Source organism: Primulina tabacum, chromosome 16 (assembly GCF_025594145.1).
Source record: "Primulina tabacum isolate GXHZ01 chromosome 16, ASM2559414v2, whole genome shotgun sequence".
NCBI classification, from domain to species: Eukaryota; Viridiplantae; Streptophyta; class Magnoliopsida; order Lamiales; family Gesneriaceae; genus Primulina; species Primulina tabacum.
Genome location: NC_134565.1, coordinates 2,499,378 through 2,514,734, shown reverse-complemented (window position 1 = coordinate 2,514,734; position 15,357 = coordinate 2,499,378). Strand labels below are relative to the sequence as shown.

The 15,357-nt window shown below is 41.2% G+C and overlaps 2 protein-coding genes across 3 annotated transcripts; both read right to left on the bottom strand.

Moving 5' to 3' along the window:
• Positions 1-1,758: 1,758 nt before the first annotated feature.
• Positions 1,759-3,480, bottom strand: LOC142529589 (uncharacterized). The gene is made up of 2 exons (XM_075635159.1): positions 2,257-3,480; positions 1,759-1,945 (listed from the first exon to the last, which is right to left on the bottom strand). The coding sequence occupies exons 1-2, from the start codon at positions 3,320-3,322 to the stop codon at positions 1,908-1,910; spliced, it is 1,104 nt and encodes a 367-aa protein (XP_075491274.1). The 5' UTR covers positions 3,323-3,480; the 3' UTR covers positions 1,759-1,907.
• Positions 3,481-3,817: 337 nt separating this feature from the next.
• On the bottom strand, positions 3,818-9,090 carry LOC142528860 (respiratory burst oxidase homolog protein C-like). Of its 2 annotated transcripts, XM_075634102.1 has the most exons (13): positions 9,034-9,082; positions 8,335-8,872; positions 8,019-8,181; positions 7,883-7,931; positions 7,582-7,695; positions 7,061-7,483; positions 6,529-6,912; positions 6,333-6,428; positions 6,123-6,238; positions 5,910-6,012; positions 5,217-5,290; positions 4,464-5,035; positions 3,818-4,300 (listed from the first exon to the last, which is right to left on the bottom strand). In XM_075634102.1, the coding sequence occupies exons 2-13, from the start codon at positions 8,849-8,851 to the stop codon at positions 4,191-4,193; spliced, it is 2,721 nt and encodes a 906-aa protein (XP_075490217.1). In that variant the 5' UTR covers positions 8,852-8,872; positions 9,034-9,082; the 3' UTR covers positions 3,818-4,190. The 2 variants fall into 2 exon arrangements, with proteins under 2 accessions (XP_075490217.1, XP_075490216.1); XM_075634101.1 differs by having other exon boundaries at positions 8,335-9,090.
• Positions 9,091-15,357: the final 6,267 nt, after the last annotated feature.

Here is a 15,357-nt window from a genome sequence, read left to right as displayed (position 1 = left end):
AGAAGGTTTAGCACCCAAGAACCCGACATCTTCTAAAATTTCCAAAGCATATTTTCGTTGTGATAAACTGATTCCTTGTCTTGACCTTGCAATCTCTATGCCGAGGAAATATTTAAGCTTTCCCAAGTCTTTAAGTTTGAATTGCTTGGATAAGAAGATTTTAGTTTCTTCTATATCCTGCAAATTATCTCCAGCCAATATCACATCATCGACATACACAAGTAATGCCAAAAAAGTACCTTGCCGCTGTCGGACGAATAAAGAATAATCAGAAAGAGACTGGTGGAATCCCGTAGCTTTGAGTGCACTGGATAACTTTATAAACCACTGTCGAGAGGCTTGTTTCAATCCGTATAATGATTTATGAAGTTTACAAACACGAGTCTCCCCCTTTCGTCCGAAGCCAGGAGGTAAGGACGTGTATACTTCTTCATCAAGCTCACCATTCAGAAATGCGTTATTAACATCTAATTGATGTAAATGCCAACCACGCAGTGATGCCACACTAAGCAAGACACGAACTGTAACTAACTTGGCCATAGGTGCGAAAGTTTCCCTATAATCAATGCCCTCAATTTGACTGTAACCTTTAGCCACCAATCGTGCTTTGTATCTCTCCACCGTCCCATCAGCCTTTAATATGATTTTGTATACCCATCTGCAGCCGATTGGTTGCTTGTGAGATGGCAGTGTTACTAAACTCCAAGTCTCATTTTGTTGCAGAGCAGAAATTTCTTGTTGCATGGCCTTACGCCATTTTGGATCTTTGACAGCCTGTGAATAACTAGCAGGTTCTTTGTGGAGAGATAGCTTAGTTGCATATGTTTTATGAGCTTGGGAAAGTTTGGTATAAGATAAAGATTGGGATAGCGGATGAACAATACCTGAATGTTGAGCCAAGCTTGTGGATGACGTTGGTTCAGTTCTTGAAGGGAAACAAGGGTTCTGAATCTTTTTGTGGTGCAGCGGAATCTTTGGAATTTTGGAAAGGAAAAATATTCTCAAGAAAAATGATATCTCTGGAGACTAATACTTTTTTCTGAATAATATCAAAAACACGATACCCATTTTTCCAACAAGGATATCCAAGAAAGATGCAACGTGATGCTCGAGGATCAAATTTTGAACGGTTTTGGGCATGCGTGGAAACAAAACACAAACAATCAAATACTCGTAAATGTGAGTAGTTTGGAACTTTGTTAAACAACTTTTCATATGGGGTTTTGCCTTGGAGGAGAGGAGTTGGTGTGCGATTTATGAGATAGGCTGAAGTAAGGATGGCATCCCCCCAAAAATGATGAGGAAGGCCAGCTTGAATAAGGAGGGCACGTGCCATATTTAACAAGTGTCTGTGTTTCCGTTCAGCGACACCATTTTGTTGTGGTGTATTGATGCAACTGGTTTGGTGAATGATGCCCTTTTGTGCATAGAAAGTTTCAAGTTTGAATTCTGGGCCATTGTCACTACGAATGATCTTTACTTTGGAATTGAATTGATTTTCAGCCATGTTGACAAAATTGACCAAAAGATTTCCAGCTTCTGATTTATGTTTCATAAGGTAAACCCATGTGCATCTAGTATAGTCATCAACGATAGTAAGAAAATATTTCGCACCTGAAATTGAAGCAACTTTGTAACCACCCCAAATGTCAACATGTATCAAATCAAAACTAGATTCAGTAGTGATGGAACTTGAAGAAAAAGGAAGTCTTATTTGTTTTGCCAGAGGGCAAATCAAACATTTGTCTGTACTACAAGCTTTATTTCGGAAACATGAAGAATTAAATAGTGGAGTGACTTTAGAAGATGGATGCCCCAGACGTAGGTGCCAAAAAGACGGACTTGAGGCTTTGGTGTGATTACACCTTCCTTTATTGGCTTGATCGAGATAGTAAAGGCCCTCTCGTTCAATTCCCGTCCCAATCGTCTTCCCCGAGCGTAGGTCCTGGACAAAGCAAATATTGTTGAAGAAAATGGCTATGTTAGATGAATTGCAGGTCAGCTTGTTAATTGAAATTAAATTCAGATGAAAATACGGAATACATAAGACATTGTCAAGAATTAAATCCGGAGATAGAGCTACTGTGCCAATATGAGTCACTTGTGCCATTGAACCATTGGGCAATTCCACGGTACGATTTTTGACAGGCTTCGAATGTGTAAATAAGTTCTGATCATAAACCATATGGTCTGTACACCCACTATCAAAGATCCAAGTATTTCTTTTTCCATTAAGGATAAGTGAAAAGGCTTTACCTGAAAGTTCATCATGAGTTGAGTAATTACTAACATGATTTGCAGAGGGGTTTTTGGATCTCAACATTTCTAGTATTTGTCTGCACTCTTCAGATGTGAACGGAAAGCTCGTCTCTTTCTTTTCAGTTAGATATGCAGCCTGATTTCCCTTCGAAATTGTTGAATTAACCTCAGTTGCTGCTTTCTTTTTGCGACAAAATTCTACTGTGTGTCCTCTCCATCCGCAAAAATTGCATTTGAGATGTGCACGACAATTTTTGGTGGTGTGATTTGTCTTGTTGCACTTTGTGCACTTTTGCTCATCTTCAGTCTTGCGATTTGGATTCTTTATGGCAAAGACAGCAGCTTCTGGTTGGTCTTGACTCTTTCCGGTTGTCGCTTCTGCTTGTTTCTCATGGCGGAGCACTGGGGAGTATGCTTTATTCACCGTGGGTAATGGATCTAGTAATAAGGTATTACTCCGAACACCTGCATATGATTCATTGAGACCCGTGAGAAATTTCATGGTTTTCTGTGTTTCCAAATATACAGCCACCTCTTTGATTGATCCACAAGTGCATATAGGAAAAGTACAGATTGCTTCACGCTCATCCCATAGTCCCTTCAGTTTGGTAAAATAAGATCCCACAGACATGCTGCCTTGCACACAATTATGAATTTCGTTTTCAATGTTGAATAGCTCAACCACGTTCACTTGTGAGAACCTCTCCTGCAATTCCAGCCATATCTGTCTAGCGTTTTTGCAATTGATTACACTACCAGCAATGTCTTTAGACATAGATCCCAGCAGCCAAGTCTTTACCAAATTGTTGCAGCGATTCCATTGTTGATGCTCGTCTGAATTTCTTTCACTTGGCTCATTGATTGAACCATCTATGAGTCCAATCTTGTTTTTGACTGTCAAGGCCATGGTCATGGACTGTTTCCATGTGCTGTAATTGTCTTCGACCAAAGACTGTGGCACAAGAATGGCGCCAGGTTGATCTGAATGATGAAGATAAAGTTGATGGTTGGGATTGTCCCATTTTGCTCCTGAAGCCGTGCCTCTTGGTTTATCGTCTCCCATGGAAGTCGGCTAGGAAGCAATATTATGTTTTGTTTTGATCGCAGAGAGTGAGTGACTTATATATCTAATGTAAACTTTTCATTAGATATCTTAATCCGAAAAAGAGTAATAGAATGATGACACGTTTTTATATTTGACAATTTTGTGTATAATACTCGTGTTGGAATCAAGCACAGTGTTCAATCTTTTCTTGAGCAGACATTTCCCATTTCAAAATTGTGTAGAAAGCTGCCCGACTAAAGTGCAAAAGTTACTTCTATTTTACCTAAGTTGCAGCCATTGTCCAATCTTTTGTTTAGTCAACATATACCATTACAGTCTTGCCTAAGATTTTAGGTACCAATTTGAAGGCATTAATGAAACTCAAAGCATATTTCCAAGTTCAAAGTAGCAGTTTTGACAAAGATAAATAGGCTCAAAAGACACGTAGCTGAGATTTGAACAAATCAATGAATGTGCAAAAACATATGTTACTCTTTATATAGATTAGAAAAAGTGAACAGTACATATACATTTATCGGTATCAATATCTAAATGGGGTTGGTGGTTAGGTAACTATTCGCCATTTCCACCCCCAATACATATCACTATTATCATTTATAGCACCATCAATAAAAAAAAAACCCTAATCAAATAGGTTCCCACTAAAATCTTTGCTGATCCAAAGATAGCTCCTTTATGAGGTCATGACTTGGAAAGAAATCACCTGTAACTACATAGTTTTTGAAAAAGTAAAGGCAAAATTTTAAAATAGATAAAAGCTTTAATTATCTTAAATTTCCTCCTCCAAAGTTAGTGGTGGTTGGTGGTGGTCCAGCCTAACGCCTTTAAATTTGATCTGGCCATGGTTTTTTATGTGCAAACCAGATCAAAAGTTTTCTTTGTGGAATTCGAATTTGGTGGTAGTCTTGTGTGAAAAATCAGAAGCCAATTGCTTTAGCTCCTTCACTGGTGGTGGTGCCCCGCAGTAAAATACTCCTGTACATGTGATCATAATGATTAGTATTTTAATACATCACCAATTGCAGCCTCCTAGGTATCAACATAGAAACATAACAACTACATACAAATTATAAGAATTATTCAGCCAAGATCTTGAAACTGACATGAATTGTTTTAGGACTGGTATAAAGAAACTCACCAACTCTTGAATTAGGATGATTAAGTGCGATGCGTTTGTAGACCGTACGCCAATTAGGCTTGGCAAAGTGAGACTTAACCCGGGTTCCCGACACGACGTCCACTCCATTCTTGGCATGATTGAGCGATTGAAGCATGGTGATTAGAGCAGAACGAGCATCACCCTCTTCATACACACTAGTACAGTAGTTGTGCATTTCTATTAGTCCCTTGTGGTCTGTTTCGGCCGCTTCATTCATCACGCCCTTAAACCAATCAAAGGAACCTTGTTCTCTAGTAACCCAGTAGAAATAAGCTCTCCTTGTCTTAAAGTTGTGTCTCCCACTCCCTGGTCCCGAATTTCGTTTATTCGACAAAGGGCTAGCATTCGGAGGCGTGTTGTTGCCTCCTCTGTTACCCTCCTCCAAATAATTCTCTTCCTCCTCCATTTCTTTCATATTGTTCACGATGTCTTTAACGACACTGATCATCGGTGTTGCACCAATGCCAAGCCCCACAAGCAGCACCACATCATAGTTCTTGTAGTCTTGTGTTGGTGCTCCATATGGACCATCGATTAGAACTCTGGGAAAACTGTGTCGTAATCACAAAAATTTGAAATACTGTCAGCATTACAGTAATTGGGTAATGAGCAAGTTCATGAAAATTCACACAGCATACATTGTGGTATTTACTTGTCAGATTCTTGGTATTGTTTTTTTGTTATATTGAATGGTGTTGCCTTAGTACAATGATGAAATTTGAAGTGACTCACTTGGGATTATTCTCTCCTTGCAAGAAATCAGCCCTAAGGAGCCCACTTTTCCCCGTTGGTGGGGGTTGGCAAACCTAACAAAAGATCACATAATGCAGAGACCATTAGTAACAAACATGTGCAAGGACTGGATTCCTGTGTAGATACAAACAGAAATCCTGTAAGGATTATTTCTGAAGTGTTTGAACAGGCATGACACCTAAGTATGGTAGATTTTACCGAACATACGTAAAAAGGACAAGCTTCCACTGTTAAATATGTTTTTACATTTTTCAAGAAAGTTAAAATAGCAAACACATCAATTTTAGTTCAATAATTGATCTTAGATTCCACTCTGATTATTATTAAATAAAGTGGGAAAATCAACATTTTCTTTAGAAAACAGCCATACAAATTAAAGTGGCTCTCAAGATTATTTGGATAGATGCATATGGTTCACTAGGAGTGTCACTCTGATTGCATGGAGGACCTACTGCTTTTTTATCAAAGGAGATTCCATAAGAAAGTATCTGTTCATAATTAAATAATCTTCACATCTCATGTATACTTTTTTTCTAGAAATACAAATTTTCTTCTACTATAAAACAAAAGTACTCTGGAATGATTACTATTTTGGGTGCAGGACCACCTTGAAATTTGAGCCAAGTGTTCCCCCATTAGTCTTTTTATATTACTTTTGTGAAGGAAATTTACCTCAGAGAAAACGACTTTAAGTTGCCTTGTCCAATCACCAAGAGTCCTTATGTGAACACTCACATAATCATCTCTAGGAGCTGAAGTAATGGAGAACGGGTGCCTGTTAAAAGTGGAGCAGTAACATTCATTATTTTAATTTCCAAGCTTTGCTCATACATTAACTATGTAAAGATATATTGTATAGAGTGGCATCATTTTAAATGTGAGTACCATTCAAATGGAGAAACTGCTGCACAATTAACAAAAATGTATTGTCCACTTTTGTATCTGAATCCTTGTGGCTTTGACATGTGAAGTGTTAGCACATTTCCTGGGTAGACAGCCACCTTCATATGGCCAAGAAATGCCCATAAATATCAAGAAAACTTAGAAGGTATGGAAAAATACTAGAGATTTAGATTATCCTTTCTGTATATTTACCTTGAGGATCTTTACAGCCTTGATGCTTGATCTGAATGCTCGAACCAACCTTTCTCCGGCATAAAGTACGACAGGGACTGCCAAATACATCCATGTCTGCAAGTGCATGCCATATTATGTTGTAAATCATCATCCAAGATAAACATAATACGGAGTCACTAAATTCTTGTAGGAAGACAAGGAACTTGGTACTTACGGTTTTCTTGTACCATTCCTTTGTCAAATAAAGCTTGATACCATGAATAATGAGGAGGCTATAGACGATAACGAATAAGTGATGCGAATACCAAAAGGCATTGAAGCCTGTGAGTTTGTCCAAAGGTTTTGGTAAATGAATTTTGTTCCTTCTGAACCAAGGTGATGCTAATGTGAAGGCTATAGCCATTAGAACCACCATTATGATTCCGGTCACCCCTTCCCACCCCTTCACGAAAAACCAATAGCTTGTTGGCTGTTCACCAAAGAACTGCTCCATGGGCTCGTACTCTTGTGGCGTCGCGTGCAGAAGGCGAGGGAAATCACATGCTAAATGGCTAATACCATGTATCCCAGTTCCCAGTGCAATTGCTATGGCAATTAGCTGCGGTTGAAACAATCTTAAATTAGGCAAAAGTTTTTATGTATATGTGTTTCATATAGGTAGAAACCATTCAACACGACTCGTTTTGTTGCAATGAGTAAACAGAGTAGCACATGCAGCAAGCAAGTGTGACCAAAACTCAGCTTACTTTGTGGAAGTTGAGATTGTCATCGAATGGAACAGCCTTGCCTAGTTTTGTTTTGTTCCTAAGCCAGGTGATGGTATTTCGGCACACCGGAAGTAGAATCAGCGCCATGTTTAGCTTTAGAGTCTCGGCTGCCCCTTTGGCGAAGCACACACAATGGCCCATTACTTCAAACACTGCTTTATTCTTGTATTGCACGTACTTGTAAGCAAAAAGACCAGCCATGATTCCAATCCACAGTGCCATCACCCAAACTCTTTGCCAATTATCTAGCAGAAAGTATTTAAAATCTCGGTACCATCTCTTTACAAGATAGTCTTGAGTTGGCTTAAGCTTTTCACTTAGCATTTTGCTCAAGTTTCGGCTATCACCACCCCGGACCGATTGGCTAGGACCTTGTAGCAATAGCATCTCCAAGTTCTCTATCTGTTTGATGAGTATATATACTGTTATTTTCCTTCATCGGATATAATTATGCTTGTTTTATGCAATCGAGTTTGTGAATTGTGTCGTATTCGTGTTACCATGATATATCCGAGCTCGTTGGGGTCTAGCTCCTCCATGATCAGTCTTGCATATTCATCAGCTTGCTTCTGAATATTTGACAGCTTATTTGCAGAAGCACTCAAGGTAATAATCTGCAAGAGAGAAAATTATTACAATGTTTTAATACATACATTCTATCATTGAACATAAATAATAGAAAATGTTTAGCTCGGAATGTCAATGTTAAACACACACAATATTGAACACAAACAATAGAAAATTGGTTTTTGTAGTACAAAATTTTACACACAAAATAAATAAATAAATAAAGCCCCATACCTCTCTCACTTCCTCTTCTGTGATTCTTCCATCAGCATCTTTATCAACCCTGCGTTAAAATCAATGTCATTCATTTATATTTTCAGAATGAAGATTGGTAAGTTACTATCTAAAAGTAGTTTTCTGATTTCCTTACATGTCAAAGAAAGTTTGAAGCCGAGAATCGAAACTTTGATCAGAAATTTGGTCCCAAAACTCTCTTAGTTCTCCCTTGTTAACGGAGTCGCCGGAGATATTCCTCCTCCGGCCAAGTGCATCGAAAAGCTCGCCTGCGAATTCCTTGGACTCTTTGTTCATTCCTACACATAATATAGACCCCATAAGTTTCGTGAATAAAATTTTTGAATGTGTAAACAAGAAACACGAAGCTGCATAAAATTATCATGCAAAGATTTAGCTTTTGGCGTTTGGTTGCTGAGAAAGTTGGTGTCTTTTCTTCATTTTCTTCTTACCAATGCATTCGCAAAAAAGTGAACGAGGGAGCAATCCGTTCGTCTTAGCCGTAAGCTCATCAAACCGCTTCTCCACCCCAGCCCAGGCGGCGCCACCGTCTGTCTTGCTGATAAACTTCAGCCCCTTGAGAGCATGCGTGGCGGCCGATTTCGTCCGGTCAAATCTTCCCACCGGATGTGGCCGTCTTGTGAGTGAGGCTAAGCGCTTCAGCTCCTGCGAAACCTGCCTGAATTTCGACGAAGCATTTCTCACAACTGATGATCCAATAGAAGACCTCTTCTCCAGTCCTTTGGCCAGTAGAGCCAATTCGGGATCTTCCACGTCGACCCCGCCGGCCGTCTTTAAGCTGTGCACGGCCACCGAGTCCTCCCGGACGTCGAGAGTGATCTCCACGTAGTCATTCATGGCGGAGGCGGTTGTGGAAGTTTCGGGGAGGTTGAAACGAGCACTTTTTCTGCCACCCCGCTTGTTCAGCGGTCCGCTGTACGCTGTCCGATCTCCAGTGATTATATCCATGTCGCGGTGATTGTTTTCCAGCTGCATATGAAACTTATATCACAAAAAGTAGTATAAAAATCTGTATCTAATGCCTGGATATGGCGTATACTTGAAGAGACGCAACGGGTTTGAACAAATATAAATGGAGATTTTGAAAGACTATTTTTCTTGGCCTTTTACTCGGTTTTCTCCATTCTTACCAAATCTCCAGCTTCTCTTTTTTGAAAAGAAGAAATGGACGTGTGTGTGTCTGTGAAGAGAATGAGTAATTTAAGGACTTTAATTTATATTATCATTTGCGCCGCAACACAACAAAGTCTTCATATTGCTTTGATATATTTTAATGGCTCCTCTTTGATCCTAAAAAGATTTATACTCTACGTTGTCAAATTTTTGTTTTACTATGCTATGTTCATATTTTTTTTCAATTTTATTTATTTTTCCGAGCACGGACTTGACATCAATGTGATGCTTATATATGTATTCTGATAGTGTCACGTCAACACCTCCAATAAAAAATAGCTAAAACTAGCAAAAGTTTAAAGATATATTATTAGAAGACAAGGTACCACGAGAGAGACCATGCTTGAGACAATAACTATAGTGTGTAATACATAGGATGAAAAATGTTCTAAAAAAACAAGAAGATAATTTCTTTTAAGGCAAAAATTTGTGTAAGATGTTCTCATAGGTCATATTTTGTAAGACACATATCTTATTTGGGTTATTCACGAAAAAATATTACTTTTTATGCTAAGAGTATTACTTTTTATTGTGAATATCGGTAGGATTGAACCGTCTCACGTATAAAGATTCGTGAGACTAGTCTCACAAAAGTCGTGAAACCGTTTCACAAGAGACCTACTATTTCTTTAATTGAAATTTGTACAACATCATGTCTCGATTTCTCCCTATTTCATCAAGGTCGGATCTAGTGGATGTGATCGCCCAATCAGTAGGATTTTTTTTTAAAAAAAAGTTACATGTAAATTTTAATCAGAAGAAAGCCGACAATATTTTTTAATTTGTTTTTTTTTTTTAGAAAAAACCAAACTTGTGTGTTGGGAGGAGGCTTCGGAGATTTCTAACAACCTTCTACTTCTCAAGAAGAACCTTGAACGATAGGAAACTTCTTTCTCCCCACCCATACATGCATCGGCTTCTATTGATTAATATTTTTCTACTTTTCTTGGTCGTATGTGTCGCTGCATCACATGGCGTCATGGCCTATTGTAGGAAAGAAATTTGACCATCTCAAAAACCTTAAGTTAATCAAATTTACTTGCGTTATCATTTTATACAGGTAATTAAGATATTATTCTATATTATATCTTAAGAATTTTTCCTTCTATCATATAATAAAATGTTAGTTTTGAACTATCAACATATATGTCAACTTCATAAAAATATGAGTGATATCCTCATAAGGATCCGGGTTGTCATTAACCCGGTTTGTTACTTGGATAGTCCGAATCAAAGCCAATATGCCGGGTACTCTCCTCAAATACCCGAGCACTACACCTCTTCCCGAGCTACGATGATTCTCAAGCCAATAACCGGAATCTCAAGCAAACACCCGGGTACCCTACTACCCGGATCACCTCGAGAATTGCACCACACTCGAGTGTGATTGATATAGGTCGTCTAATCTGTCAGAACCACTTGGGCTTGGAGTGTCCTAGAAGTCATCAGAAGCTACAAGTATGGGCAGCCTACTTGCCATACTTAGTAGGTGGCACGAGATCGAGGTACCTACCCCATTTTTCTACTATAAATAGCAGGTATTAATGTCATTTATACTCTCGGAAAATCCTTTAACTCTCAAGCACTTACATATTTTCTCTCAAATATTGCTTGTGTTCATCTGAAAACTTGCTGACTCTAGCATCGGAGTGGCTACGTCGGACATCCCTCCGGCGCTCATTCACTAGTTACTTTCTTGTTTGCAGGTGTTAATCCAAGCCATTACCTTCACTCAAATTCCCAAACACTATAAATTACTGATTTGATCCGTTGGAGCCCCTTACCCGGCTCTTCAATTTCAGCGAGGTCACATCATTGGCGCCGTCGTTGGGAAATTTGAGACTGAGACGTTGATATGGCTCATACGCAAAAAACTAACCAGGATAATTCCTTGGTTCATGGTGATAATGCACGTACTTCGGGACAAGGTGGTGGTGCTCCTCCCACAGGACCCAATCTTATTACCACGACCTCAGAGGATTTGGCTAGAATGATCTTTGAAGCGGTGGATAAGGCCATGGCCCGTAGAAATCATTCACGCCAGGCCACTCCTCCAAGAGAAGAGCAGGAGAATGAGCAGGAGCAGCAGCAGGAGTTGAGAGGAGAGGAGGAGATGAGGAGAGAGGACGAGGAGTCTAGTGTCGGGGCCAAATCTCCAACTGTAGCGGAAGAATTGTTGGAACTAAGACAAAAGATGAAGGTCCTGGAAGGGCAGTTGGAGAGCCGGGGTACTTCCCGGGAAATCGCCAAAGGATGCCCATTTGCTGAAGCCATTGTCCGGGAACCTCTTCCCGAGAACTTCAAATCTGCCAAAATAAAAGATTACGATGGCAATGCAGACCCCGAGGAGCACTTGGCCAGATTTGAAAATATGGCCATTTTACACTGTTACACTGATCGAATCAAGTGTAAAGTGTTCCTGACAATATTGGTAGACTCTGCTCAGAGATGGTTCGAGGGATTGGCTCCTCAAAGCATCCATTCTTTCAAAGACTTTCAGAAGGTGTTCTCACACCACTTCAGCAGTAGCAAGAAATACAAGAAGACTGATTTTAGTATTTTTGAGGTCAAACAAAGCCCGGATGAGAGTTTAAGGGCCTACATCAGAAGATTCAATAGAGTGGCTCTGGATGTTCCTACTTGTGCCATTGAAACAAAAACGACTGTATTCACCCAAGACTTGAGGGAGGGTGAATTTTTCAAATCACTGACCAAGAAAGTGCCCGGGGACTTCGAGGACTTATTATCCCGGGCAGAAAAATATATTAATATGGAGGAAGCCCAAAAACAGAAGAGGGAGGCCGTAAGGAAGGAGAGAGGGGACCAGCTGTCTAAGCCCGAGGAGAAGGTGCAGATAAGGGGTAATCCAGGGCACTTTTCTCACCATGTGCCTCTAAAGATTGCCCGGGAGAGGGAGGTTCAGGAATGCAGTAGAAATCTGGCCCCGGATTACCAAGTATCCCGGCCTGAGAAGAGAGGATTTTGCACTCTCCACAAAGTATGTTATCACAACACTGAGGACTGCAAAATATTGAAGGGAGATTATGTCTTACCTTCTGTCCCGGAGCCTAGTCAAGCCAATAAGAGACCGAGATTGCCTCCCTGGACATCTCGACAACCAGGGTCCAGTACCCGAGGAGGAAGTACAAGAAGTAATCTGAGGAGTGAGCCCGGGAGAAGGAGAGAACCCGAGCCGGAGAGAAAAAAAAATCTGCCCCCTGCCATGGGGTTGATTAAAATGATATCAGGAGGCTCCACTAATGAAGACTCCAACCAGGCGAGGAAGTCAAGGAGTAGGAGGGATTGTATGGAAGTGGAGGGGATGAGGAGAGATGAGGCGGTTATCAGTTTCGGTCCGGAAGATTTAAAGGGGGTTAATCTACCCCATAATGACGCCATGGTTATCCAAGCCCGGGTAGTCAATTATGATATTTTGAGAGTCTTCGTGGACTCGAGCAGCCCTGTTAATGTTATCTTTAAAGATGCCTTTGTACAGATGGATTTGCAGGGTTATCATTTGGAAGCTGTAGAGACTACCCTTTTTGGTTTTGCTGGACATGTGGTTTACCCTGAAGGGGAGATTGTTCTGCCACTGACATTGGGCTCCTCGGATCTTAAAAAGACGGTGATGACCTCTTTCACCGTGGTGGACTCTCCATCATCATACAACATCATTCTGGGGAGGCCAGCTATGAATGAATTAAAAGCCGTGGCATCCACCTACCACCAGAAGATCAAATTTTCTGTGGGAGCCCGGGTAGGAGAAGTCCGGGGAGATCAACCTTCTTCCCGAAAATGCTATGTGGAAGCAGTTCGGGCTGATCAGAGCAAAACCAGGAGGGAAGGGAAGAAAGCGAGAGTTGATGAAGTGGGAGGAAGTGTAGTGGAGAAGGGAGAAGTACATTTTGTGGCAGAGGAGGAGCAGGAGATGATAGAAGTCGGACCAGGGCAGCAAATCCGGGTGGCTCGGGACCTCAGTGCATCCACCCGGGTTAGTTTGATCAATTGTTTAAAAGCTAATATTCATGTGTTTGCATGGTCCCAACAGGAGTTGACAGGGATCTCGCCCCTGATATTGGAGCATCAATTGAATATTCTCCCGGGATCTCACCCGGTGAAATAGAAGAAGAGGCATTTTGGTCCTGAAAAGGACAAAGTTATTAATGAACACGTGAAAGATCTGCTGAAGACCGGCCACATTCGAGAAATTCAATTTCCTACATGGCTTTCGAATGTAGTGCTGGTACCTAAGTCCACCGGAAAGTGGAGAATGTGCGTAGATTTCCGCGACCTCAACAAAGCTTGTCCCAAAGACCATTACCCTCTGCCCAGGATTGACCAACTGGTGGATTCCACCTCGGGCTTTGAACTGCTGAGTTTCATGAATCCACCTCGGGCTTTGAACTGCTGAGTTTCATGGATGCTTACCAGGGATATCATCAAATTTCCTTGGCCAAGAGTGATCAGGATAAAGCCAGCTTCATCACCTCGGGAGGTACATTTTGCTATGTTGTAATGCCTTTCGGGTTAAAGAATGCAGGGGCTACTTACCAGCGTCTCATGAACAGAGTCTTTGAGAAGCAACTGGGCCGGAATGTGGAGGTATACGTGGATGATATCCTGGGCAAGTCTAAAGAGGTTGCAAATTTCATTGTTGATCTGGAGGAAACCTTTGCCACTCTAATGCATTACGGGATAAAGCTCAACCCTGCCAAATACATTTTTGGTGTAGAGAGTGGCAAGTTTTTGGGTTTCATAGTGACCGACCGGGGGATTGAGGTAAATCAGGAAAAAGTCAAGTCCGTGTTGTGCATGCCATCTCCCCGATCTGTCAAAGAAGTACAGAAGCTGACCGGAAGGATTGCTTCCATGTCTCGATTTATATCCCGATCAGCACACATGAGTTATCTTTTCTTTCAGGTCCTAAGGAAGGCCCAACAATTCGGGTGGGATGAGAAATGTGAACAGACCTTCCAGGACTTGAAGATTCATCTTGCAGAGCTCCATGTATTGGTGAATCCGGAGCACGGGGAAAAGCTATTCGTTTATCTGTCTACTACGGAATATGCTGTCAGCTCGGTTCTAATAAAAGAAGAAGGATCTGATCAAAAGCCTATCTACTATGTCAGCCATGCTCTAAGAAGCCCCGAGCTCCGTTACAATGAAATAGAGAAGATTGATTTGGCCTTGATCATGACAGGAAGCTACGACCTTACTTTCTGTCACATCAAATCATTGTTCTTTATCAATAGTCCTCTTGGCAGGATCATGACTCACTCAGAAGTATCCGGGCGGATGATCAAGTGGACAGTAGAGTTGGGAGAATATGACATTGAATACAAGCCCCGGGTTGCCATCAAAGCGCAAACCTTATCAGATTTCGTATCCGAGATGGTTCAACCCGAGGAAGAAGAGGTATGGAGAGTTTTTGTGGATGTGGCATCTTGCCTTACTGGGTGTGAAGTAGGGGTTGTAATAATATCTCTCCAGGGAGAAATGATTAAATTGGCACTAAGGATTGATTCTCGGGTAACAAATAATGAGGCCGAGTATAAAGCTGTCCTCGTCGGTATCTGAGCTGCCCGGGAGGTTGGAGCTTCCCGGATTATTCTGTACTCTGATTCACAGCTAATCACTCAACATATAAAGGGCGTTTATGAAGCTAAGGATGACAGGATGCTCAAATATCTACAGCTCATTCAAGCCCAAGCAGAAACCTTTTGGGATTGGAGTATTGAACAAATACCCCGGGAGGAGAATGGAGAGGCTGATGCTCTGGCAAAAATGGCTGCTTCTTTGACAGAGGTCAGTACCCGAGAAGTTTTGCATGTTTCCCGGTAAGTCCTATCGGTCGAGGAAGAAATAGTACCAGTACCCGAGGACTCCTGGATGACGCCATTGATCAAATTCATTAAAAGTAAAGAATTGCCCGAGGACAAAGCCCGAGCTCAAAATATCAAGAGACAAGCTCTCAGGTTTGTTCTCTTAAATAATGTCTTGTACATGAGATCATTCCACGGACCATTATTAAAATGCTTATCTGAGAGAGAAGTGGATTACGTCCTCTGAGAGATCCATGAATGGTGATGCGCTGAGCACCTCGGAGGGATATCTCTGGCCCGGAAGACAATGCTTGCCGGGTTCTGGTGGCCAACTCCTAGCCAAGATTCTACCCGAGTGGTCCAGGCTTGTGAAGGGTGTCAACACCACTCAAATTTTCAACATAGCCCGGTCACTCTTATGAAGCATGTTTGGGCATTTTGCCCCTTTGATTAGTGGGG

Excerpts from the sequence above, each read along its gene's own strand:
- LOC142529589 (XM_075635159.1), bottom strand. The coding sequence starts at position 3,322 with ATGGGAGACGATAAACCAAGAGGCACGGCTTCAGGAGCAAAATGGGAC. Across the intron at positions 1,946-2,256 it reads AACTCATGATGAACTTTCAG|GACCTACGCTCGGGGAAGAC; the intron begins GTAAAGCCTTTT and ends TGCTTTGTCCAG.
- LOC142528860 (XM_075634101.1), bottom strand. The coding sequence starts at position 8,878 with ATGCAGCTGGAAAACAATCACCGCGACATGGATATAATCACTGGAGAT. Across the intron at positions 6,913-7,060 it reads ACAATCTCAACTTCCACAAA|CTAATTGCCATAGCAATTGC; the intron begins GTAAGCTGAGTT and ends TTTCAACCGCAG. Across the intron at positions 5,036-5,216 it reads CAAGGAGAGAATAATCCCAA|TTTTCCCAGAGTTCTAATCG; the intron begins GTGAGTCACTTC and ends ATTACGACACAG.